The sequence below is a fragment of the Notothenia coriiceps genome, unplaced genomic scaffold, assembly GCF_000735185.1.
Source record: "Notothenia coriiceps isolate Sejong01 unplaced genomic scaffold, NC01 NC01_scaffold00017075, whole genome shotgun sequence".
In the NCBI taxonomy this organism is placed as follows: domain Eukaryota; kingdom Metazoa; phylum Chordata; class Actinopteri; order Perciformes; family Nototheniidae; genus Notothenia; species Notothenia coriiceps.
The window spans coordinates 192,710-219,383 of NW_011349776.1; the positions used below are offsets into that span (position 1 = coordinate 192,710).

General features: G+C 41.2%; 1 protein-coding gene across 5 annotated transcripts in view; it reads left to right on the plus strand.

Annotated features, from left to right (window-relative positions):
* Positions 1–2,999: 2,999 nt before the first annotated feature.
* LOC104950131 (T-lymphoma invasion and metastasis-inducing protein 1-like) overlaps positions 3,000–26,674 on the plus strand; it is a 40,663-nt gene continuing 16,988 nt past the window's right edge. Inside the window, exons 1-13 of one of the 5 annotated variants that reach the window (XM_010776610.1) lie at positions 3,000–3,127; positions 7,274–7,420; positions 7,750–7,824; positions 10,523–10,693; positions 12,468–12,572; positions 13,337–13,418; positions 13,694–13,780; positions 16,033–16,245; positions 17,515–17,648; positions 24,887–25,102; positions 25,341–25,409; positions 25,537–25,662; positions 25,931–26,039. In XM_010776610.1, the coding sequence (XP_010774912.1) occupies positions 3,083–3,127; positions 7,274–7,420; positions 7,750–7,824; positions 10,523–10,693; positions 12,468–12,572; positions 13,337–13,418; positions 13,694–13,780; positions 16,033–16,245; positions 17,515–17,648; positions 24,887–25,102; positions 25,341–25,409; positions 25,537–25,662; positions 25,931–26,039 (1,579 nt within the window). In that variant the 5' untranslated portion in view covers positions 3,000–3,082. Of the gene's footprint in view, positions 3,128–7,273; positions 7,421–7,749; positions 7,825–10,522; positions 10,694–12,467; positions 12,573–13,336; positions 13,419–13,693; positions 13,781–15,568; positions 15,601–15,646; positions 15,876–16,032; positions 16,246–17,514; positions 17,649–21,990; positions 22,070–22,383; positions 22,871–24,886; positions 25,103–25,340; positions 25,410–25,536; positions 25,663–25,930; positions 26,040–26,674 lie in introns of those variants that run through there. The other 4 variants (XM_010776612.1, XM_010776611.1, XM_010776614.1 and 1 more) reach the window with 4 other exon arrangements.

Below are 26,674 nucleotides of genomic sequence, written 5' to 3' on the forward strand. Positions count from 1 at the left end.
TAGGTGCGTGTTGTACAGTGCGTAGATGCGGCGGACAGACGGGTCTCAGTTGGTTTGGTGTCCTCTGCTTATTTTTTAATACTTGTACAACTTTTGGCCCGTAATTTCAATTCCCCATTTCAGCGACCAGAGAGAAGGGGGGGGGGATATATCCAGTCTCTGATTGTGTTACGTTATTACTTATTATGAGAGTGCTCTCATACTTGTTTGATTCTGAAATTGTATATATTTATATAAATATATGTGTGTGTATATGTCCGCATCTGTAGCCTGTTATTGTCTCATTATACCTGCTGCGCCTCCTGTCATCATTAATGGACGTCTCTTTAAAATGACCGCTCAGAGGAGAGGAGTTCTCATTTCTCTAACCGCCTGCTGCTTCCACTCCTCTCTCCTCGGTTCCCCTCCTCAGTCCTCCGCTCGCATCTCCTGTGGGCGGCACCAAGTCTCGAGGATAGGAGTCGAGGAAAGGAGTCGAGGAGGGGAAATTTGAGTATTGAGAAACCTCTAGGGAGATCGCTCTTCTGGAGTGAAGAGAGCGGAAATAATGATATTGCAAGTTAGAAACGTAAGATGCATTTTGACGGACAAGATGGACACTTGAGGGAAAATATGCTGCATTTTGAATGTCCGATAGTCCACCATTAACACCTTAGTCCCGTCTCGTCAACGAAAACTAAATATACATTTCGTCAATTTTCGTTATCAATAGTCTATTTTTAGCTCGTCATCGTCTCGTTTTAGTCATGTAAAAAAGGCCGTTGACGAACATTTTTCGTCATAGTTTTCGTTGACGAAATGAACATTGGTACGGAGCAAGGATGGAAAGAGGCAATATGGAGTTATGACGAATGAACTCTGAAAGTACTCAAATACCTTAAAGCTGCTGTGTAGGAATTAGTCTCTGTGAGAAAAAAGGCTTTTTAGATTTTCTTACTGCAAATGATTCATACTTTATGTCCATGTGATGCTGATATGAACCAGGTTTGTGATCTCATGTGCTGAGCTGAGTGAAAACACCTATGGGGCTTTACAGATGCACACCACTGTACTTTCAAACTGCAGTGTTGCTCTCACTCACTGAAGTCTCTGCACTAAATCATCTTTACTGCATGGCGTCATTCAGACAAAATGTTCTTAAGGACTACTTGCAACGACAGATGTGTTCAAACGTTTCCGGCTGCTGCTCATTTATAAACACCTAGTGCAGCAGAATGCACTCATTAGACATGTTGAAACACATGCAATGCATACATCAGCAGGCAGGTGAAATCACATGCTAATCCTGCCATATTTAATAGCTGTTTTGGATTGTGGATTTTTTTTTTAGGATTAGATCTCTTTATTATTAGTTGAATGTGACTCGTAGCTTTTGCTCCATGCATGTCTGGAGTTGCATGTAAACATTGCAAAATAGCTTAACAATGTGCCCAAGAACAATGGGCCTCCTTGTGGCAAGCCTCTGGGTCTTTGAATGTGTGTGGCATTCAGTTGATAGTCAATAAAAGAAAACAATATTACATACAAAAAGCACCTGGAAGTAGTTATACTCAATCATGCAAAGCGTGTCACATTTCCGTGAAAACACCGGGTATTTGATTCTCTACTAAAGACACATTAACTTAAATTGTGGGATCAAAATGAAAAGCCGTTATTATATGAATGTCGGACTTTTTCCAAGATCTTTATCTGGAACCACATTCATTTACAAAATGAGTTTGCGTGAATAGGCCCGGGATGTACGTTTGCATAAAAGACTCAAAGAAAGAGCAGTTGTGTGAAGTCCTGGAACAAATAGGGGAAATAGTGCAAATTAAGTCTAGATTATGTTTCAATTTGAGTGTGTGTGTGTGTGTTCCACCTCCCACGGACAACACTGTGATACATAGCACACAGCACAGCAGGTCGTGGACTGGTGGGGGTTGTGTTGCTGAGTAATACCTCTCCACAGGGGCTTCAGCACTCCCACATCTCACTCCTCCTGAAATGACCAAATCACCATCTAACAAAGGATGATATCTTATGCAAATAAATATGTATCTCTTTATCACTGTTGTGATGTTACCTATGATGTCTCTATTTCTAGCTTTTAAGGGTCATTTCATTTCTTGTATTCTTCTTTCTTATTTGATTCTGTATATGTTGCACCTACAGTAGGGCTGTGCAATTAAATCGTATTTTAACCGCAATTACGATTTTGGCCTGCCACAATTACAAAAACAACATAATCGAAAAAAACAATTATTTTGCTTTGCTAGGTTGTGACAGTGCACTGCAACATATTTGATCTAATCTAATACATTTTTTTAAGTAGCTTGTGGAAGTGCGCTCCAAAATATTTGTTGATCTTGTTTATTGGTATTTATTATTTTGATATTATTTATTTAAAATGTATTTAATACATTTTTGTATTGGTTTTTCAGTTGAATTATACGTTCAGGGTAATCAACAGTTAAAAAGATACTGTTCAAATTATTATTTGTTTTATAGTTCAATAAATGGATGTTTTCAAAGTCAATGAATAATCGTATTTAATAATCGTGATATCAATTATTGACCAAAAATAATCGTGATTATGATTTTTGCTATAAACGAGCAGCCCTAACCTACAGTACCAGAACAAAATACATTTAGTTTTGCCTTAACAATGACAATACAGTTCTTGATAGTTGAACGTTTTATCGTTCGCCAAATCCAGTGCACATTTCCTAAATCTAATCAGGAAAGTTAGTCTTTCTTGCATAACCAGAATCAGAACCAGAATCAGAATACCTTTATTAGTCCCACAGAGGGGAAATGCACATTGTTACAGCAGAAAAGAGCCAAAGACAGCTTAATGTTACCTAAGCATGCATAAAAAAAGATTAAAAAAAGAAATCATAATAAAAAAGTTACTCATTTTCAAAACGCCTCCCTTATTTGATTCTTTCCCTTTTGTTAGATCTTCCTGTGGGAGCAGAACCTGGAGCGGTTTCACATGGATCTGTTTCGCTGTCGGTGCTACCTGGCCAGCCTGCAGGGGGGCGAACCCCCCAACCCCAAACGCCTGCTGGGCTTCGCCTCGCGTCCCACCAAGCTGTCCATGGGACGCCTGGGCATCTTCTCCGTCTCCTCCTTCCATGCACTGGTACGAGAAATTCCCATGCACACACGTGTTTTAGTACTTGTGTGCGACTTCTTATTCTAACTGTCTCACTCACTTGCTGTTATTTGACTCTTAAACCTAATCAGATCTCCTAAATTAAAGCTTTGAATTCGGTCCCAGGTGTATCTTTGTGTTATAGTGAGAGGTTCCCAACTGGTGACCCTCGACGCCCTCAGCTTGTAGAGTGGGTGTGTTTAGCTGGCAGTTGGAGTGAGCATCTTGTCACATACGCCCACTAAAAGGATTTCTGCTTGTCTGACAAATCTACAAACTAATAGTGATTGCACTGCATGAAGCCTGAGGTTGAAACACACTAAAAGCTTAATGGTGGTTAATTAGGAGCAAGCAGGAACTACAAGGCTAAATAATGAACATCCCAAAGTAGCTTTGCACTCCAGCTGCTATTTTGGGCTTTTTTTTGAAAGTTTTAGAAGGCTGAAAATGTTGTAACCGAAAATGGGCCAAAGCTGTGATAAAACCTGCTAATACTAATATAGTAATTAGTTGTCCCTTCTTTCATAGTAGTAGTGGTTGTTTCTTTGAGTTACATGAAGACATTTGAAGTCCTTATTACAGAGTGTGTATGTTGTAAAACTCTGTTGGGAATCAGTTTGAACCTTGAAGAAATCCTGATCTCAGCTGTATCTTCTAACAGTATAACAAGTTGAAAATCAATAACATGATCATGTAACGTTTATTTCTAATAACATCTAAAAAAAAGCCTTTTATGAAAATTAAAAAACCAACAAAATGGTCCCTCCTTATAAATAGCCTCTTTGATGGATGTGTTTCTCCCCGTTAGGGAACCTGCCTAACACACCTGCACACACAGTGTCTCCTGGCACATTCAGATCATTCTCCTCACAAGCTGTTCTCATGTTTGCTGCTTTAAAGCCAAGTCACTGACGACTCAAGGCCATGACGTACTCTCGTTGTTACCTCAAGCATTCCTAAGAATGTGCAGAATGAAACGCTGTCATGGAGGGAATGATCTATATGCTGCTGTGCATCATGTGACTCTGCTAAATATCATCCAGGAAAAAACAAGTAAAGAGAAAGAGGAGGAAACAGATCTCTGTAGACCAGTTTCAGACAAGCATGACATCAGACACACCAAACATACACACACATTCACTCAAACACACTGACAACATCAGAGGTTGATAGTGTTTTTTTGTGACTGGTGGATCAATATGAACTCTGTTAGTAAGCTGCCATCCCCGAGGCACTTTCCCACAAACAGGCGTAACACTCTCTGCTCTGTTGACCCCCTCCTTCCCTTTTTTTTTTAACACCCCCACTTTCTTTGTCTCTGATAGCCGACATCCAGAGCCCGACCGTCTTCGAGGCGGTAAAAAACGCTCATGTCTACAGCTACATTATTTCAACACCCTTTTTCCCTTCTCTGTCTTACACCATCTCTGTCTTTCCTCCATCTTCTTTCCCTCTAAGTTCACAATCAGATCTTTTTTTCGCAAATCCAACAGTTTAATATTGCATTAGTCAAATAGCACTCCAAAAAGACACTCTATGCTTTGCTATATCAATGAACTAAATGAAATTGAAATACATTAACATAATAAAGAATAGAACCTGGTAATTTATTAATGAAATACAAAAACTAATTCATATTGCCTCCAGCAAAAGATAACTGTCCTCTCTCTCAACTCTCAGTTTTTTTTACTACTTTATTCATTATTTCCTACCATTTTTTTTACAAAGCGCAAAGAGACATCGTAATCTGGAATGAAGGAAAAGGCCTCTTGCACGCAGCATACATAAGAAGAATCTTGAAGACAGTTTGACCTATTATGTTGGAAGTGTGTGTCTCATGAGCGGTGACTGGCCAGGAAATCAATAAGCGCACACCCACACAGTACACTATATGCTTGTGCACATACAGTATATATATATGTGCATAAATGCATCTGTGAACCACACAGTGAGACAGGGCCTCCTATAGCCCTTTAGCTCAGTTTGAATTAACCCAGAAATGCCAAGAGTGGTTTCTCTTTGAATGTGTAGTGGGTCACTGAAGGAAAGTGAGAGGTTGAGTGTGTGCCATTAGTATATACTATGCGGCTGAAAATGTGCTTCATGTGTTGAAGTGTTTGCTTGCCTGTGTGTTCATTTGTATGTATGCAAGTAAGAAGGGACTCACAGGATAAACAAAGACAGACACTGCTGCCAGTGTACAATACAGATATATAGTCTGGCATTCCCCTTATTTCTTATGGGCTATTCATTTAAAAAGCAGCTCAACTATTTAATAAAATCTAAGTATGATTATAATTTTGAATTTAATATACTCTACTGCACATACATCAAACTCAAGGCCCGGGGGCAAATCAAGCCATTGGTTGATTTAATTTCGGCCCGCAGGATAATTTCTAATTACTATTAGATCTGGCCCGCCGGTATATTGCACGCACACCTTCACTCAATCCTGAGGGTTTCCTCCGCTCAGAGCCTGAGCCCAATCATTGATGAACTTGCACCCAAGATGAGATGCCAAGTATCTGCTTGAACTAGCATCACAGAGCAGCACACTGAGTTTAATGGATGTTTCCTTCTGCACTTTCTGTCTTGAGACAACAGGGCATGTTTGGTTTTTTCTTTGAGGGAAATAGTTTTGTTGAAGCTGTTGTTGGCCTGTGGGAGAATGTAATCATAAGAAATGACTCGGGGAAAAGCTGCAGATAGAGCCATAAGAAATGAATGCAACTGATTATTTAATGTTGTTTTTATAGGCAATAATTTAAGCTTTGTTGGTTCCAGGTTTAATATGTGCAATAAGTTCATTTCAATAAGTTCTGCAATAAACATTGAACCAGTCCGGCCCTCGACTAGTACCCATTTTTTTATTTTGGCCCACTGTGTATTTTAGTTTGACACCCCTGCTCGACTGCGGGTTCTGCCCCAAATGCCGTACAAAATGGGGCTTTGACAAATTCTGCTTTCTAGTTGGCATGGAATATGTTATAAAAAAGGATGAAAGAGACTTTAAACTCGCTGAATTAATCTTTTTAAATGCTTTAAGATACAGAATAACTAGAGTCTAGAGAATAAATAATTATAGTCTATGGCAGCGGTTCCCAACCTTTTTAATTTAATTTATTTTTATTTTGTACAGGCTAAAGACACAAACATGGACATAACAATAACATATAGGAAATGACATTCCCATCTCAGACAAAAACAGAAGAAATGCAGATACAGTCAGTAGGATCACTTCAACATTTCACAAACAAAAATAGGTTGACAACCAAAAACCACCAAAAACACAACACGGCAAGCATATGTATTGTTCCTTTAGTCCTACTCTTCGTTAGAGCTCCTTATTTCCCATTTCATGGCGTGTTCAGCCACTCTTTCTTTTTTTGTGGCAATCATTTTTTACAAAATAAATTGTATTTTTAATCTACTCTTCAAACACCTTAAATTAAGATTACTCTTTGATTAACTTTTAAAAATATGTATTTTAGCCAGAAGAATAGTTGTATTTTTTAACTGTGTGCGGTCTTCATCTAAAAGCCCAAATAAAATATGAAAGGGTGTAAATGTAAATTCAATTTTGCCGCCAAATAATTTGCAAAACATTATGATTTTCCTGAGCAACGGTCATTCCAGTCCTTGATAGCGGTCTGTTCTACTGGATTTACAACGTGTCACATGTTCTGAATTGACCAATCAGAACTTTATTTAGCCTTGAAAAAAGGTTGGGAGCCGCTGGTCTATGGAAATGCTTTTACATTTCTCTGGTTATGAAACTGACTCTTTTAAACTTCTCTTTTGAAAAGTGAGTTCCTTGTGCTTTGATTTTTTAGTTCCGCTTATAGTGAGGACTCTACATATACAAATACACTTTGATCATAGATACCTAAAATGTTATCTTTATGTTTCCTAAATGCTAAATGGATACTGGATTTGATAAGCTGAATTCCATTCTTGACTCTGAACCTTTCTGCAGATAGCAGGCCATTTAGCTGTAAGATAGGTACGGCTTAGTAACAGATAAGGATAAGTGGATTGTAAGTGGATTACTGTAGCTGTAAGAACTATTGAGAAATTGTACAATTTTACAATAACACTATTTCCTTTGGATGAATGTTTTCTGTGATCTACCAGGTGGCAGCGCGGACAGAGTGCAGCATCAGGAGAAGGAACCAGGCCATGCCTCGGACCATCAGTAAACGCCGCAGCCGGTTCTCCTCTCTCTGGGGTCTGGACACCACCTCCAAGAGGAAGACCAAGGGACATCCTTCCATCAACCAGGTAACCATAGTGACACAACCATACTACAAACATTTGATTGATCTTACAGTGTTGAAAAAGTGTTATATTTTGGAGGCATATCCTGAGAGAGGTCACATTTTGCCAAATCATTTGTTCATGAAGCACTGGTGAGGTACCCAATCAGCTGCTAATCAACACTGTATGTTCATGTTGGTTTAGCATTCAATTAAAAATGCTCAGAAAAGATTTGCAGATTGGATACGTAGAGATTTTTCCTAGCAGTGTACAACTATTGTGGAGGAAATAACTACGATGGATGAAACACATGTGGATGCTGCTGAAATGTCTTATTCTCCGTGTGATTGCAGGTCTTTGTTGATGGGGTGGAGCCGGTGAGGAAACCTTTGGAGCGCATGTTTGAAGACTCAGCCAGTGAGAAATCTGTAAGAGCTTAGCCATCTTTACTTGAGAACTAATACAAAACACCTTATCACCAAGGACAATAATAGTATCACATTTTCCATTACTGTTTATTTTTAACAGTAACAGTCTTCCTAAGGCTAAACTAAGTTCCCCCTCTCCTTCCTAGTCTGACATTCACTACAGAGAACCAGATCTCATGTAGCTGTAGGCTAATTCTTTGTCATTGTTTGCCTTTTGCATAAGCCAACATACAAATCACAAGGGCATCTAATAAACCTTTGTACTTGCATAAAGGGTTGTGAGCTTCTTAAGACCCAGAGGCTAGCAACACCGCTGGATTTTTCCACCTCCGTTCACTGAACTGAAGTCCTTTTGGTGCGTTGGCTCTCCATTTAGTGGGTTATCTGGGGGAAGCACACATTCTCCTCACTCTTCTGCAACAATGAGCATTTCTTTGAGGTCATTTCCTAGCTTCTGCTTTAATGTTTTTAGACATTATTTCTCTCCTCGGAGTGGAAGGATAAATAAAGAATCTTGTCCCTCGAAGCCATTAGATAATTTTTGAGTATATTAACCACCTATTTCATCTTCTGTAGCTGTTCATCCTCCTGCACCACTCGCCAAATGATTGGCTTCACCGGACTTGCAGGAATAACTTGGTTTTATAACTGCCCTCTCCTTTCTCTTACTCTGCGTCATAGCCAGAAATAATGCAATTTCTCTTCTTCTCTACCATCCTATTGTGTGTCAAACACCTTTCTCAGATCAGTGTTGACAGATTCCCATTTCTTCTTTTCATTTGCCCCAGGCAATTCTCGCTCTAACAGCATCATTGGCTATCGACTGGAGGGATATTTCAGTCTGCTAATCCCTCTGAGACAAATGTAATCTGATCTGCTCAGATCATTAGCTTTCTGATGTTTCAACAAATTATGCAGGCATTTGCTTCCAAAAGGCCTTGCCGCTTCACACCATCTGTGCTCTTGTGTCACATTGACCACAATTTACAGAAAACTGCAAATGAATTATAACTTCAGAGAGAAAAATAGACGATCAAAGACTACCATACTGTTGTAGGTTTCCAGTATAGCAGGCTTATAAATAATACATTTATATGAACTGTAAGGAAAAAGGTCCAATTACTCATGGGTTGTGCAAGGACAAGCATGCCAGCTCCATATTTGATGAGAACTGATAAAATGCAGCAGTGGATGGAAGAAAACTCTGCAGCACTCACCCACTCTGACCGTTGGGGCCCCCAGTGGCACTGTGAGAGATTGATTTCCATCCACCCACGCCCCGCTTCAGCTGGCAGGGTATGGGATGATAGAGAAGAAATGCATAGGAACTAAAGTGCTTCAGTTTGTTTAAAGACAGAGCAGGAAACGCTGCATCAGTAGGAACGAGCATCTCCAGTTAGATCACCGTAGATCCAAATACTCCCATCTGAGGGGCTTGTCCTAGCTTCAATTCCTTGTTTGTTATGGGGAATCCCACTGATGGAAAAAAGAGGGTGAGGAAGGGAGTTCTGTTTACCACCTTGGACCCCCACCCCCCCCACCGGCGGCATCCAAAATGGGCCAGGAGGGGAGACAGATGGTACCAAAGGCTGGGGAGATCAGGGAGTTGGGGGGAGGCACTAGTTTTAGGCCCCCCAGTCTGTTGTCTAACTGAAAACATGTTTATGATATTTATTTATTTTGAGCTGCGTGTGTCAGTGTTATATTCATGCAATTGAAAAGGAAATGTACGGTGCATAACTGGCTACACACACACACACACACACACACACACACACACACACACACACACACACACACACACACACACACACACACACACACACACATCCTGACCTCGCCGTACACTCACAAGCTTAAACTGCACAGCCCATTTTATTACAAAAACAGCCCTGTAACCCGGTCATTCTGGAAACACAAAATCTCTCTCAACACACACACACACACACGCACGCACACACACACACACACACACACACACACACACACACACACACACACACACACACACACACACACACACACACACACACAGAGAGACCAGTCGGCAACAGTCAGCAGATTGTATGGCGCGAAAAAAAGATGGGGTGGAGGGAGATGATGGAGTGAAGTGTAGATGGAGGGGAAGGGGCACCAGAAGGAGAGGCAATTATTCGTGTTAGGGGGTTGCAATAGAGGAATGAAAGAATAAATGAGTTTGTGGAGGCTGTTACTTGATAGCAGCAGATAAGGTATCAGTGACAGGCAGTGTGAGGTCGAACAGAAGAGGCGAGCGGGACAGAGTCACAGGACAGAGGTCAGGCTGATGGGTTTAAAGGTTACACTCTCTGCTTTGAACAGAATACACACACATATGTAACAAATACCCACGCAGGGAGACAATTGTATCGAAAGGCTCTCATCAACACGGACAAATTAGATTTTGTAATCAGATCTCCTGCTGCTTTCAGGCCACCAACAGTTTCCATCTAATCAGCAAATGTAGGGGTTTTAAGAAGAAAAACAATGAAGAATTACAAGGATTACTGCATTATTTTAGCCATCTGAATTGTTTATTCATTCTTCCCTTGGTGTATTATCAAACTGGAACTAAAAGGTTTTCATGATGCTATTGAATTAATGATGGAGTGCCATGGACTGTGTTTTCACCGAGGCTACTCAAAGTTGCTTAAATCTTCTGTATTTGTTGTTTTTTCAGAAGGAGAAAGACGGCTCGGTGAAAAGCGTTCCTCAGCAAAACGTAGAGAGCGACATTTGGGTTCCTGATTACCTGCAGCCCTCCTGGGTGTCTCTACCGAACAATAAGCCTGTCCTGGCCATCGTTCAGCCGGGGGAGACGGCGCTGGACGTCCTCAGCTCCGTCTGCAAGGTGAGACATTGCTGATAGCTGTGCACGGTGTACAATACAAGGTTCAAGGTTCAAGGCTTTTATTTGTCATACGTACATAGCTACAGTGTAGTTATGTCGATGATAATCTTAGGTCACGGGCTCCTCCAACACAATAACACAGAAAAACTGAAAAAATTGATATTCAGTATTTAATTTTTCTTTAATCATTTATTTAACACAGGGTGTCTGCGGGGTCTTAAAAAGTATTAAAAGTTGATAAATCAATTTAGTGAAAATGAAGGCTATTAAAAAGTATTAAAGGGCATTTTCCAAGGTATTACATTTTGTAGCTTGTTTTCAATAAGTATATAAATTGTCCAAAGAGGTTGTATTCTACAGTCTGCCTGAATGTAATCATTGCGTAGGTGTGTAGTGTGATTCTGTGTAGTTTATTTATGGCATCCCGTTGGATTTGACGTCATCTGAACAGGACATCGCACGCTCACTGCTTGATAGCGCGCGAAGGACGGTTTACGCCGGTTGCTAAGCAACATCGTTATGGGGGAATGCAAGTCTGCGTCCAAATGGTTGGAAGATAAGGAGGAAGGACAATCAATACTGTATATAGTCAATGTGAGGTCAAGTGTGTTGCCAATGTAACCGGTTAAAACTCAAAGAGGCGTTGAGGTCTTAAAATGTAGGAAAGGGTCTTAAAAAAGGTCTTAAAAGGTCTTACATGTGACTTCAGGATTCCTGCATATACCCTGTAACAGGGACAGTGCACATTAATCAACATTTCTGTAAATTTGCCAGAGTAAGCCAAGAGCCTATTTTTCATCTGTAGTCCCTGGACAGATTTTGTAAGTCAACCTAAAACAAATTTCATTTTAAACAAGTAAATGCAATCAAATAAAAACATGCAACATACAGTACTGGAAATCTTAATAAACAAAACAAAATAAAATAAAACAAAACAAAATAAGAAAATGTTAAAACACAGGCCCAACCTTTGTGCTCTAGACGTTCATTGCTTTGTTGCACAATAGCCTGCGCACATATGACGACGTGCAAACATGTTCCAGTTAAACCGGTACTAGTAAACAGCTGTTTAGATTGCAAGTATTTCATTTCAACAGCCTGTCAAACAAACGCAATCTTGAAGAACGAGGCTCATAAAATTCTGTCTATGGAAGTTTAGAATACCATAAGTGGTTACATATGAATAGAAACATTTTTTCTACTCTGATTAAATTATTCTTGAAGTGAAATCTGAGGATAGCTGAGATGGGAGATTGTCTCTGGCACTTCTGTAGATTGTTCCTGTGTACATAGAACGACAGTGTCTCAGATCCCTTCTTGTCAATTCTCCTGGCCATCCATCTCCTTTTTCTTCCTCGTTGGTATCAGCCAGAGACGCGCTACGTTAATGACGTCTAATGATACGTATGTGTTCCGCTCAAGGGTTTGTTAGAACACATGGGTGAAGCTGATTGACGTGTGTGTGTGTGTGTGTGTGTGGGCGTTTGTATGCATGCGTGACAAGGAACTGGAGCATCTAATTCATGACCCCTGTGTGTTCCATGCATGTGGATATATGTGGATTATATACATGACTGGATACTTATATGTCATTTTGTCAGAGGATGTAGGAGTGGTAATGGTGCTTTGATAAGTGGGATTAGAATACTATCCATGTGTTACAGTAGAACACAGAATAAAGAAGATCAATAAGATGTTATGTTTTTCTCATTTTGGAATTAAGTTTTCAACACTTATTCATCTCTCTCTTCATTTCCCTCCTGTTTTGTTGCAGACCCATAAGATAGACCCCTCTGGACACTACCTGCGCTTGAAGATGTGTATTGACAACAAAGTACTCTTTTATGTTCCCACACTTGAAGAGGACATCTCTGATCTGGTGAGAACAAACACTGAAGCACTGTGTTCATAACTTGTGTTCAAGGAGTGAATATTGGAGACTGAACTGATAATGAACCAGGAAACCAGGTCTTTTCCAGATTCTTCAACGTATTACTAATTAATCTTTGTTTTATTCTAGGCATTTCTGGATGCGAGCTTGTGCATGTTTTATGACTTGGTTGACAGATTTGATTTGCAATGCATATGCAACTCCCATGATGGAAAAGATGTACCATCCCATATGCTATAAATTATGCAAAATAACATTCTGAGTGTATTATGTGCTCTGTTATTCGGCTAAACAATCATTCTCATTGAAAAAGACCTCACTTCTCTACTCAATCCCCAAAATGAATTCTCTTAGCGACGGTGCTTTGTAGGGGAAACACTGAACTCTGTCTCAAAGCAAAGTCATTGTATAACTCGCCCCTTTTTCCTCAAGAGGTCTTTTATCTCCCTGCTTTGATCAGTGATATTTCTCCACAGTGAATGCCATTACACACGGCAGACTTCTGTCCCTGTCTGTTGCTCGATACACACAGCTGTGTCTATGCTTTCGCCCGCTGAGGGGTCAAACCCTTCTCTGTGCACCCACTCACTGCTCAGACCTGACCTGGATTTTGACCCCACAACCTTCACTTGCAATTGCTCTGTTAAGGAGCCTGAATAATACATGAACTTGTACTGAGAGCCATAACATGACCTTGAACTCCAATCCTTCCATTTTGTAGCCAATTAAATAGCATTTTCTTGTGTTTGCAGCTCTACAAAGAGATTGAGGTTTGCCCCAAAGCCACCAAGGTGATCCGGTTCGACAAAGCCGAGTCCTGCACAATTGGATATGGTATGCCGGTCTCCGACAATACCCCCTTTTGAACCCTTTTTCTGTTCCGACTCTTACATTCTGTATCAAATTGATTTCATAATAGACTTCATGAGTCATGCTTTGTTAGAGGCTAACGGGGACTGACCCAGTTTGAGTGCATTTCATCCTAGGTGGATCTAATTGCTCAGTAGTTATGAGCCAGCATTGCACATTGTCAAATAGAGATGTTTGAAAGAGGACTAAAGGAATGAATGGCTGAATCTCTTATTGTGACTTCTTATCTATTTCTGCAGGTTTTTCCGTGGCAGTCCTAGATGAGGAAGGGACGCAGCAGCTCCATATTACTGAAGTGAAAGCAGAGGGACTAGCCTCAGCCAAAGGTAAGCATTTTTTAAATCAACAAACAAACAAACAAACAAACATGGAGTGTACTTTACTTTCCGTTCCTTGAGAGTTGATATTTAGACAAATAAAACCAAACAAAAGTCCACCACAGTTTCCATAGATGAATCTGAGTGCAGTGACCTCAGGGGTTGTGTAAAGGCTATACGAAAGCTCGGTACATATTTCCCTCTTGAGTTGACATTGCAAACTCAACACTGGAACGCCTCACCTGCAAAACACCTGATCCCACATGACATCTTATCAGTGCAGCTTTGTGTGACGGCATCAGATACTGAGCCAACAGCTGAATGTCTTCTGATGAGAGACAGAGGCCTGCTTACTTAGAACAGAGTAGAAAAGAAATGGTTGTCTCAACAAAGGCGGAGCTGCACACTTATTACGGATGCATTGTTTTTATTCTAAATTGTATGGATCAATGAGGATTTACAAGGCAATAAACATCAACTTGTAATCCAAAAAAATAAAAATGTCTGTCCACGTGACAGCAACTACAAAGCAGAAAAACATCTGGGTGCTTGCCAAACATACGCCTTTAAAGTCTTGAATCATCTGTTCTAAGCACTTTAGTTTTCCATCAGTCGTATTTTCTTGTTTGTATACTGAAAAAGGCATTATCAAATGTGTCAAAAACCTACAAAAAAACATTGTATAAAAGCTATAAATCTGTGGATTCCTTCTTCTTCCTGAGTGCAAATAACTAAAAATGCATTCCTTTGTCTGCATGGGACTGCTGTTTGAATAGCTGGGTCTGGAGATCAACCCCCGTTCGTTAGTCTCTATCTTTGAACAGAGCCCAGAGACCTAATGGGTTGGAGAAACACACGGCTGCTCTGTAGATACAACACTAATGTATAGAAAATAACATGCCCTACTATTGTGCCCTCAGGGTGAGACCAAGGTTACTCAAGTGTGAGATTGTGTCCTCCAGTGCATTAGCAATCTAAAAAGCTGCTAGCTAAGCAGGCAGAGGATAGAGCCCGCGCTTCATAGGCCAGTAGAGATAGAAAAAGCTACTGGCATACACACAACACAATGCATCTTTTTTTTGGTAAGATTAGGCTATATTCTGCTGAATCACTGAATAAAGTACATGTTCAACATTAGTAGGTCCGTGTGTAGACTGGCATGTTCCTTTGTTTGCATGCACGCGTTTTACTAACAGTGAAAAGGATGAATGTGGAGTGAAAGAAATCACGCTTCAATTTCTGCAGGGTATACGCAGAAACCAGGCCATCACTGGACAAGGAGCCCCAAAGGGTCCTCTCTCTCTCTCTCTCTCTCTGTCTCTCTCATTCCTGCTCCCCCTCCCCCTTACAGAAGTGTACACATAGACACACACATGCAACACACACAGCTAAGCACACATCAGCAGTATATGACCAGAGGGGTTATCTCTCTGTCCAATAAAGACTCTGCTACAGCTGACATTTCACATCCCAGACAACTAGGTCATATCTTAGAGCTAAATGTGTGGCTGTATATGTGACTGTGTGTGTCTGTAGCAGTTAGTGTACTATGAAAGCCATACCAAAGAGTTGTTCCACTTTTTATCAAAGTAGTAGACAATATAAAAAAGGGTAACAAGCAAACATGTGACTGTGCAAACAGGACCAAAACCCTTTGTCTTTTTTATAATAAGCAGGTGAGACAGCTGTCACAACCAATCAGGTTCATCGGGGGGAGGTTGACTGCTAATTGATCGGCTGATTGAGTTCTAATTCTCAATTAGCTGAGGCGGGCACAGGTGGTCGAGGGGCGGGGCCAGAGAGAAAGCTGTGTTCCAGTGTGTTCCATGGTTTGTCTTTCATACATAGCACCACAGACATGATAGGACAGAAATAGACAGCATTGCACACTCCTTCTTAAAGCCAGTCTCTTAAGATCAGCGTGTGCCTGAAGCGAACATGCAAAGAAGGATGCATTTTTAATGTTCTGGAACACATTGGAGACCCAACATGTCTGATTAGCCACAGAGCTGCTGTTGAGCAGTACGGCACTAAAGTATTGTTTGTGTAGATCTTTTGTACGCGTTAGCAATCTTGAGTTGACGGCCTGAAGAAAAGCTACTGTGTAGGATGGGTCACAATCCTTTCACTTACTTTGCATTGCTTTTATTGCTTTCAGCGCTTGCAATGTATTTCTGTCCATAATTAAGCCTTTGAGTTGTTCAGCATTAAAGCTGCACCGAACACTTCTCACTTTGTTTTGTCCCTTCATTCTCCACCAGGTCTGAAAGCAGGGGATGAGATTCTCTTGCTGAACGGTAAGCCAGCATCCGTGCTCCAAATGGACGATATGAGGGCCGCCTTTGCAAACCAAGCGCTGACCTTGAGTGTGAGCACCCTGCCCCAGATGGACCCTCGGGTGCTGTGCCCTCTTCCCCCCCGGCGCTCTGATGCAGAGCAGAACCTGACAACAGACATATTCTCCCAGAGCCAAGGTAAAGCTCACTGTTCTACGGAAACAAAGTTGTGGATGCTTGGAGTAAGTTGTGATAAATTGGGCTTCAAACTATGGAAACATTGATTGGATAATATATAGAAACAGTGTCCTCTAGTGACACATATAGTGAGTTTCTTTTCCCCTTTCAAATTATATCTAAATGTTGTTAATGCCATTAAATCCAGTTGAATGAGAAGAGTGGAAAGTTGACCTGTTAACCAATGTCAGTTATAGTTGTCCATACCAATGCATCCTATATCTATATCTTCATAGCATTTAATACAACTGATTGAGAGGGATTGGAAGAGAGTCTTTTGAAATCTAAAACAAAACAATCCAATTATTTTAGGAAATCTGAGATTGCAGTGCTCCTCTTTGTATATATTATTTCCCATTTCTCTTATGTTCCATCATACATCCTCTGAAACCCCAATTCTATGTAGCTGAAGAATACAGATGGTGTATTTTTTTGTATTCAAGCAGAGGGTGAAAAGGGCGTTCTTCTAATTATGCATGGATGCAGTCTGATAACCAACCTGCAGGCAGCCGCCAGCTTTCCTCTGACCTGCTCGTTTTACCCGTGCAAGGGCAACATTTGTATTCCTTTCATAAATTGGGTCTTGCAGTGAACAGGCTGACAAGCTGGCATTGTTTAAACAGGGACTCGGAGCACTATGAATATTAATATGAATCCTTGAGGAGTGTAGATCTGTCATTGTGCAGAATATGCCATACGCACAGGGTCAGACGGGGAGTAAAAAGACTTCGGCAGTCAAAGGGAGGTTATCTATGATATCATGCTTAAGAGGAGACGGGTGGACACAAAAGTGCTTCAACACGGAGGGAAAATATAGGAAACGTCTCCTTGATACTAATGGAATAAAAGAGATAATATATGGTAAAGCTAGAGGTTACAGGGATATCTTAATTAACATCATTCTCATCAAAACTTTAAAAAAAAAACACAAATGATGCTAGCAAATGCTATTTGATATGATGTTTGTGAAAGCAATACTCAAGGGAGAAGGGATGTCTACGTTGAGGTTACTTTTTCACAACATGTATTGTGCATGCATCAAGAAGGATAACCCGACACTCAAAGTTCTCTTTAACATCAATAAAAGTGTAAAAACAAATAATGGAATGCATAAGCACGTAGATTATACAAAATACAATGATCCAACATTTGATCTATATACTCCATTTGAATGATTGGGTACACTACACACAGCTTTAATGTACACGTTTCCTCTGTCTGTGTCTGTAGAGGACATCCTGGATGAAGTGTCGGGGCTGACAGTGGAGAGCCCAGATCAAAGTATGGATGAAGGATCACGACTGACCCCGCAGAGTCCTGGAGATTATCAGGAAGACAAAACCTGCTTGGGGACAGGACAGAAGGTAGGATATGGCATGCAAAGACACAGCTTTCAGATGAGTACAAACTCAGACATTTTGTGAATCAGAGCCGGGGATTATCAGTCTAGTTTTCAGTATCGAACACACCCTGTCTGATGTGTTCTTACACATACCAGCAGTTTTGGTGTGACTTGGGGATCAATGCTTAAAAGTGGCTAATTAGCTTCATTGTTGAGCTGCCATAATTCAGCCTGATGACTTTATCTAGCAGTAGTAGAGTGCTTTATTTCACTCTGTTTCTGATCTGAGATCTGTCAGACAGAAAAGGGCTTGTCGGTATCACTGACCAACACATTCTTGATCGTGTAAAGAAACACTGAGAGTCCATGTGTTTATGATAATATGAAAACCCTCTGGCAGGTCTTATCCTACATATTTCTATTTCTTCCCCCGTGTCAGGTGTTTTTTTTTTTTTTTTGCGTTGCATGTAGCCAGAAACTTGGAAGATGTTCAGAGGCTTTTTTCCTCGTTTGTTACTTGTGACCTTTACACAAAGGCTGTTTTGGGTCTGAATGATGTGAGACAAGAAGTGTGCAAGTGTTCTGACACACACACACACACACACACACACACACACACACACACACACACAGCCATTACACCATGTCTCAAAGATTCATAACCGCTTTGAAGTTGCTTTTTATTGAATGACTCATTCTTACAGCATTTTTTGTATTTCTGTTGACATCTACAGTTTAATCTTATTCCTACATAAATAACACATTTAGTTTTATACACTACTGACAACATTTTACATGACTGTGCTGTGTGCGCACTGGGTGTGTGTGTGTCGAGATGGAGACAGAGACAGGTGAGTGAAGAAGTGAGTGAACGGCATCACTGTCTCATTAAGAACATGTCTGGTTCGATCAGGGTCGGCACAGTGATTGCCTGGATACGCCTTGTGCCAGCCGGTCTCCCTTGGAAACGGTTGTCGCTTCCATTACCATGGCAATGTCTGATAACCAGTACCCACTGGAACCATTTTTTTTGGTACCACCGAGAAATGGAAAAAAAGGCGAGGAAGGGGAAGGGACAGCGCTGATTTGTGTCAGTGAGCTTCAGTCTCGAGGCGAACTAATGGGAGAGGTCAGAGTCCTGTTGGACAGTCGTAGTTCTCTGACTCCAATGTGCCATTATTCGTTGGGAGTTTGAAAAGATGAGATATCTCAACAGATAGGGCTGGATGGAAACGCGAGGTTGGTTTTATTTTCACTTTGCGCACTTGATGTGAGGAGAATATCCAGCTGTCCCAAACTTGTTTAACTCAACAGTCTCAGAGTGTAACATGCAAGAGGGAATCCATTTAAATTCATCCAAACAAAACAACGGCATAAAACAAAAAAAAGCAGTATGCAATCTTTACAGAACACATTTTGCAACGTGTGCAGTTTAATCATTTTAATGTTTAAAAATGTTATGCAATGTTTCCAGTGCCATAGCTGTCTGTTGTTTTTTTCTACAGTGAAGGAGGCTCATTAAAGCTTCTTCTTACCATGTAGATGAGGGCACACTTGAGTATGCAAATGAGAGAAGGCTTCAAATCTTCAGCCAGCACAAAATCCAACGATTGTTTTTTTTAATCAATAAATAGGTTAGCTGAGGATGTAGCATCCCACTGAGTCCAACCTGTTCTTTAAGAAAGCTTGAGAAACAGATTGTTTTTACCCTGTGATGTCGTCCCTTGGTGTTTAATGCTTAGTCGTGGTTTATTATCAGATGTTGTTGTTACACATACATATAGAAGGGAAAGCAAAGGAAAACCTCCTGCTCCAATGTGCTGTCTGTTTTCCCCTAATTTCCATCTGTTGTCTGATTTACTCTTGTTTTGTCATCCTCCTTTTTCTCTTTCCTTTGTTCGTCCTTGGATTTATCGTCATGTCCCAATAACTGAGATCAACGACGTTACCGTGTCCTGTTTCAGATTTGACAGCTCGGTGATCTTTCTTTGTCCTTTCTGATCATCCTGTCTCATTATCGTTGTTTTGAATGCTTTTTCTTTTCTCTTGTCCTTCGAGTTTCCCTGTGACTCCCTGTCCTTGTTTTCCCTCCTCCTCCTCTTCCTCCTCACTAACCTCCCGCTGCTCCTTTCCATAAACAACATGAGGCTGCTGTCTGTTTTTAAACCGCTCCGCTCCACACGCCTCCTGCGGGCCCTGACCTGAGCCTGAGGCACTTGGACCAAACTTGCCACAGACTCCCTAGAAACTTTTCCAAACCATGTTATTTATCTTCCTAAAAATGTTTCCCCCTTTTTTCGCTCATGTTGATCACAATTTATTTTCCCAACTCTCCTCTTTGTGACGCCTCTAAAGGGCTGAAGATTGCGTCTCACCTCATTTCACCCGCTGCCTGCGGTCACATGGTGGCAAGACTGAGGGAAAACGAGGCAAAGTGGGACAATTTTAATTATCCCACACTCTAATTACTTCATTCTCGGCAGTGTTTCACATCATTTAGTGGAGACAAATGAGTGTCTGGCTAGCCGGAGGAAACAGGGGGGGTTCATTATTTTAGACAAAGCGCAGAGCAACCTTCTCAATATGATCAACCAACGGCGGTATAAAACAGTGATTGCTTGTGATAATAGAGATGACGGTGATTGCTCGTGTTCTCCAAGGTGTAGTCAGCCTCACTGACAAGTGCTGGTTATAATTTACAAACCTCTATCAGTTTTACTCAGGGGGATCTGAAATGGGGAAAAGCACTTTTGAGTGTATGAAGGGTGGGGGGTAGTGTTCATCATCTATGTTTTGATTGACTCCTGATGGTATAATTCAGTTTAAATTGCTCCTTGCATGCAGTGCATTTGTTTTAAGTAGTGACTGACTTCTCCTAGATAAATTAAATACATCTCTAATTTTATGCATATTTTTAAATAGCCCGTTTATTTGCCTCTTCCTCAGGCATAACATCTTTCTGCCAGTTGTTGCTGTCATTTCATAGTTTTCCACTAGAGGGCGCACTGTGCTGATTCATGAGCCTGCAACACAAGAATAGTGTTTCTTATTCTGAGCACATAACCAAACAAAGATCGAAATGAACATTTAATAAAGTGTGATTACTCGTATTGAATGGATTTGTTCAGTTCTCAGACATTTTCCAGATTAGAATGGCACATCATATGTGAAAATAAAACCTGCAGTTTAGATGAATATAAATATGCCTTTTCTTATGTGCTGTTATGCATGCAGGGCTGTCACAACTGTTTTAAGGACAGACAGAAACACCTTGCATTTCATATTCACATTTGCTTCACTCTCATAACTTCCCAGAGCAGGAAGCATACTGCTTTCAAATCTTTTATGCATAGATTTGTGAAGACTCGTGTCATAACATAATCATCCTTTCACTTCAGATTAAATGATTAAAGTCTCTCTGTCATGGCTTGATCCCATCATTCCTCGCAGGGATTTATAGATTTGCATGTTTCCCTTATTTCAGATGAAACTGAACTTCAAGACTCCCCCTTCCTCCCCTCCCCCTCTCTGTGTTCACTGACATTGGCAAGTACATGCCTGCTCTTGAGTATGAGTGCATGCCATCGAAATAGCTATATTCCTACAATGTAATACTGCAAGGAACAATACCCAAAGTGTGTATAAATGTGTGTGTGTGTGTGTCTGTATGCCAGGTTATGTGGACATGTGTAATCTGTTTTTATCCCGGCTCTCACTTTACGTGGTTTCAGCTGACGGTTGACGGAGCAGGTTGGGGCTTGCCTCCCTGCTCCTCCCTCTCTCTGTTCTTTAGGGTGGGTCTATGATTTAGTATATTTTGTAAAAGACTAAAGATTCGCCTCGGGATTAGGAAATGCCTGTGTTGGACTGACTAGATAAAAGGTATTGCTGCCGGGGATCTCTTTTATGTACACGCTTATTTACGTGCATGTTTGTAGGTGTGTGTGTTCACTCGTACTCTTTTGCTGATTCATCAGACTAGATGTGTGTTATTGAAACCTCGCTTGCATTTGACAAAAAGTTATGTATGCTTTTTTACAGTAACAATTGTTTTTAAATATCTATTTCAACTGAGGTTTTGAGCAAAAAGTGCACATTTCAATCAGTGTTCCTGTAAAAAAACACATTGACCTTCGCTTGTATTCAAAAGCCGTTACCTTTTCTTATCTCTGCTCCAGAACTTGACTGTTAAGAAAGTGTCTTAATCCCACAAGTATTACATAACTCTTATCTCTCAAAGTGAGCAGCTCTTGTGGTATGCTGCTAACCCATAATTAAATTGTCACGGGCGGTGTATTTGAAGCTTGATGCAATAAATTAAGGTGTGAGAACTTGAAGATCCCGTCTGACCTGGATCCAATATCATTTGTAGAAAATACCTCAAGCTGATTTACCTACAAGGAAGAAATGTGTGGCGCTTCATGGCGATTCTTATTTTGCTGGGTATGTTTTCATTTTAAATTGATTCCTTTCGATTGTGTAATCTTGCTTGAGTGGATGCTTTCAGAGGCTCATTTTGAAAGATGAGAGCTAATACATAATCTGTGTTTAACAACGCGGCTGTCCTTTCTCAAAGTGTGGGGACATGTCTTTCTGAGTTGCGATGAAAGGGAGATACCTGTTGTCTTTACGTGCCGTCCCTGTGTCCCTGTGTTTGGCTCTCACCACCCACTGTTATTTCACCTCCCTTTCTCTCCTCCCTCCTTTCTCCTCCCCTCTCTTCTTCTGTCCCTCGCGACGACGTGATGTTTGATCTCGTTATCTAATGTAGTATTCTCCCTTTGCTGTTGAGGATGCTTGCAAACACCTGGACAGAAGTAGAAGACAGGGGAGTATGCAGAGGATTTGAGACTGATAGGATGCTTTTAGGATAAGGTGACATGAGAGCGCTTCAATCTGTTTGGACCTATTTTGTTTCGCTGCCACATTATAGATTTTTCCAACAGCAGTAATGAGTGTTGATTAGCAAAGTATTTACTCTTACAGTTTTAGTCAGTTTGTTTGGACACGTTGAAGATCAACACATCCTGCACTGTAGTATCAGTCGTACGTTTTGGACGAAGATGCTGTAGAAACTAATCCTCCTGGCACTGAGGAATCAAAGCTTCCTGGAAAGGAAAATCAGGACAGGAACGGACACCCGACTTTTCGTTGAACTCTGTCTGACCTGCCAACATGTCGGCTTTTAAGAAGAGCAGGAACTCCGGACGCTCGACAGAATCCGTCTATGATATGTTACAGCTGGTGAGCCTCGGTGTGTGTGGATGCTTGTGTGTGTGTGTGTGTGTGTGTGTCTGTGGATGTTTGTGTGTGTGTGGATGCGTGTCTGTGGATGCGTGTGTGTGGATGTGTGTGTGTCTGTGGATGTTTGTGTCTGTGTGGATGTGTGTGTGGATGCGTGTGTGTTTGTGGATGTTTGTGTGTGTGTGGATGCGTGTGTGGATGTGTGTGTGTGTGTGTGGATGCTTGTGTGTGTGTGTGTGTGTGTGTGGATGCGTGTGTGTGTGTGTCTCTGGATGTTTGTGTCTGTGTGGATGTGTGTGTGGATGTGTGTGTGGATGCGTGTGTGTCTGTGGATGTCTGTGTGGATGCGTGTGTGTGTGTGTCTGTGGATGCTTGTGTGTGTGGATGCTTGTGTGTCTGTGGATGTCTGTGTGGATGTGTGTGTGGATGCGTGTGTGTGTGGATGTGTGTGTGTGTGTGTGTCAGCGTTGCGAAGCTGGTTTGAATACCACAATGGAAAATTGTGTTGTCGTTGAAGCTAAACCGGTGACAAGCCATGGAATCAGAAAAGACAAGCCATGTCCCCCTGCTCACCAGCTGTCTGTGTATCAGCCATTACAAACACACAAGCAGGTGCAGTGTGTTGTCACAGATAACCACAAATAAACACTTTCACTGACTACACACACACTCTAGTGATGTTTGTGTGAAATACACTCGCAAACATAGTTAAATTACACTGATGACTGGTAGGTTGAAGTAGAATACCACCAAACTGCTCTGTGTTTTCTGAAGCTACAGATTGCTTCACCTGTACACAATACTGTTCCTCTGCAGTGTCTGACTGTATCCAGTCGTACCAGTCTGTGATGCTTTTATTATGTTAGTCTGAAATGTCAAATGACTAATAATTGTCCTGCTTTACCAAATCACAGTTTATCATTTCTTTAAAGGATTATTTTATGAAAGGAATTTTGTTCAGGTGAAAATTAGGAGTTTCAGTGTTGGTCTAAGACAAAAGCTATAATAAAAGACATGGCGTATGAGTCATCATTAATTCCCAAACATTTCAAGGAGAATATATTTTCTTATTTATTAAATCGACTAGGATTGGCTGAGTATGGATGGTGAATGATACACACGCTGTTTCAACTGACCTCACAATCCTAGCAACAGCCTGTCTGCACTTGGCCCCTAAAAAAAAATCATGAAACCACAGATTGACCAATATTTTATATAATTCAAGATGTAGTGGACATTGTGATCGTTTGAAGGTAATTATGAAATGAGGTTGCAGTAGTTGAAAACATTGATAACTGTTGTTGGTATTTTAGAAATAGGTCTTGCTGTATTGCTCAGTGCTTTTCATATTTAACTTTCAATTGGTTTTCGTTCTCTGGTGCCTACGCGCTGTTGCATTGAACTTCGCAGCCTTGGGACTATGAAAGAAGCCGCTAGATGAGGACAGAACCTCCCGATCCTAACTATTTATGTTTGTGCGTGGGTTTCAGTTTGCGCATCAGGGCGGAAGATGATGCGTCTGCAAAGTGAAGGTCAACAACTTCTGGAAAAACAGCTCAGAGTCTATTACTCGATAAGAAACTTTTTAGCTTTAAGGGGGGAATGCAAATCTACTGATAGTGGTCTAGAGAGCCAGAGAGAGGCAGAGGGAAAAGTCCCCTATTTAATTGTTTTCATTAAACGTACTGCTGTACCAGTTGGGCCTTGCAGGTCTGATCGTGCATGGTATTTGTGATACAGGTTGTTGTTGTTATAGCAAGTATGAACTGTATGTGTTGTCGGTGCTTATTTATATGTGTGAATATTAGTGCCCAGTACGTTTTATTCTTTTTTTGTATTAAACTTTACATGTGTCCAAATCCCATACAAGATATATTTTATGTTTTCATTAACACTCAGGAGATCTAACACGTTTTAACATGTCAAATATTCACTAATCGCAGCGTAATCCAACATAAAATGAGCCCTAAAGAAATCCTAAGAATGTAACATTTGACTTTGTCTCTCTCTTTACAGAGCACAGGGCAGGTCACTGCTTTCTGCCGCAGTCTCCATGACATGAATCCACTGGAGTGCCCTATGTCGTCGTCCTCGTCGTCGTCTTCGTCGTCCCTGTCCCCGAGCCCCGTGACAGCTTTACCCCCCGCTGCCACCCAGAGACAGCTCTCCCACGCAGACAAACTCCGCAAGGTCATCAATGAACTGGTGGAGACGGAGAAAACCTATGTCAAAGTAAGTAAAAGAATGTTTCTTTTGTTAACGTGTTCAGAACTTTGACATACCTTTTGTGCCATGGTTGGTTTTGTTCCTGCCTGTGAGAACTGATTCGTTTCTGTTCTTTAAATACCTCCATAATGACTCCACATGAAACAGCCTTCACATGAACAGACACCCCCCCGCATGCCCTTCCCCATTCCTCCTTGAACATCTCATCAGAGGCCCATCGTGTTCTTATCTTTTGTCTTTTCAGGACCTGAACTGTCTTATAGAGTGCTACTTAACACCTTTGCAGAAAGAGAGCTTCCTTACCCAGGATGAGGTAATTTCCACCTCATCTACATAATCCAAAAATCAACTGTTTATTAAATGCTGTCATAAATCCCCCTAAATATTAAACATCTGGAGTTAGTAGCACCTTCTGAATGATACTTTGTGTGTTGTTGCAGCTGGACGTTTTGTTCGGTAACCTCGGGGAGATGGTGGAGTTCCAGGTGGAGTTTCTCCTGACGCTGGAAGATGGGATCAGACTGGTGCCAGATCTGGACAGACTGGAAAGAGTGGAGCATTTTAAGGTGGGGAAGGATTTCTCTAATGTTATCACACTTAAGGGTTGCTTCAAAAAGGTGCCGCTTCAAGATATTTGGCTCAGTGTTATTGCAGTTGTACAGACGTGTTCACCCTTCCTCCATTTGTTCTGGATCAGCCGTGAACATTAAGAATTTTACTGCTGGGGGCCTCCTCATCATACTCTTTCGAAGGGATCAAACAGAGTTGAGACGTGTGCTAATTTGCAATCGTATTTCAATGTTGATAGCACGACATGCTTGTTTGTTTTCACAGAAAGTGCTCTTCTCCTTGGGGGGTTCCTTCCTGTATTACGCCGATCGTTTCAAGATCTACAGCGCCTTCTGTGCCAGCCACACAAAGGTCCCAAAGGTGCTGGCTAAAGGTGAAACATGCACACATTCTTGACTGGTGAGACGCAGGGAGCCACCCAATGTTCCTTTCAGTTAAAAAGTACAGAAAAGTGCAGTACAGAGGGCGAGCTGCAACTAGTCTCAGCACACATTGAGGCTTAACCTTTACAGACTTACTCACCACACCATTGAGTGGCTTGGAAAGTAAAGTTTACTTCAGCATTTCCTGATAGTTCAATTGAATGACACACACAGTCTTTCATCTTAAAGGTCACCTATTATGCAAATTCCACTTTTTCACGTCTTTTCTACATCAACATTTGTCCCCTCTGTGGAAAGAGACTCTGAAAGTTTCAGGAACAAAGATTCTCTCTCTTTTTGTCCTGATCCATTTCTATAAAAACCTGTCTGAAAATGAGCTGATCAGATTTTGCCCACATTGTGATGTCATAACGATTTGTTGGCTTGTGTAACCATTAGCCAATCAGCAACCAAGGTAACCCCCCCCCTTATCACCTGAATCTCCTCCTAGAGTACCATTGTGTTCTTTGTAACCAAATATCTCAGAGGGGTGTGGGGAGGGGCTCCTTATTTTCATCTAAAGTCAGAGAGAGAATCAGCACTTTTGAAACAGGGCTGAAACAGAGGGGATTATGGGTAATGCCGC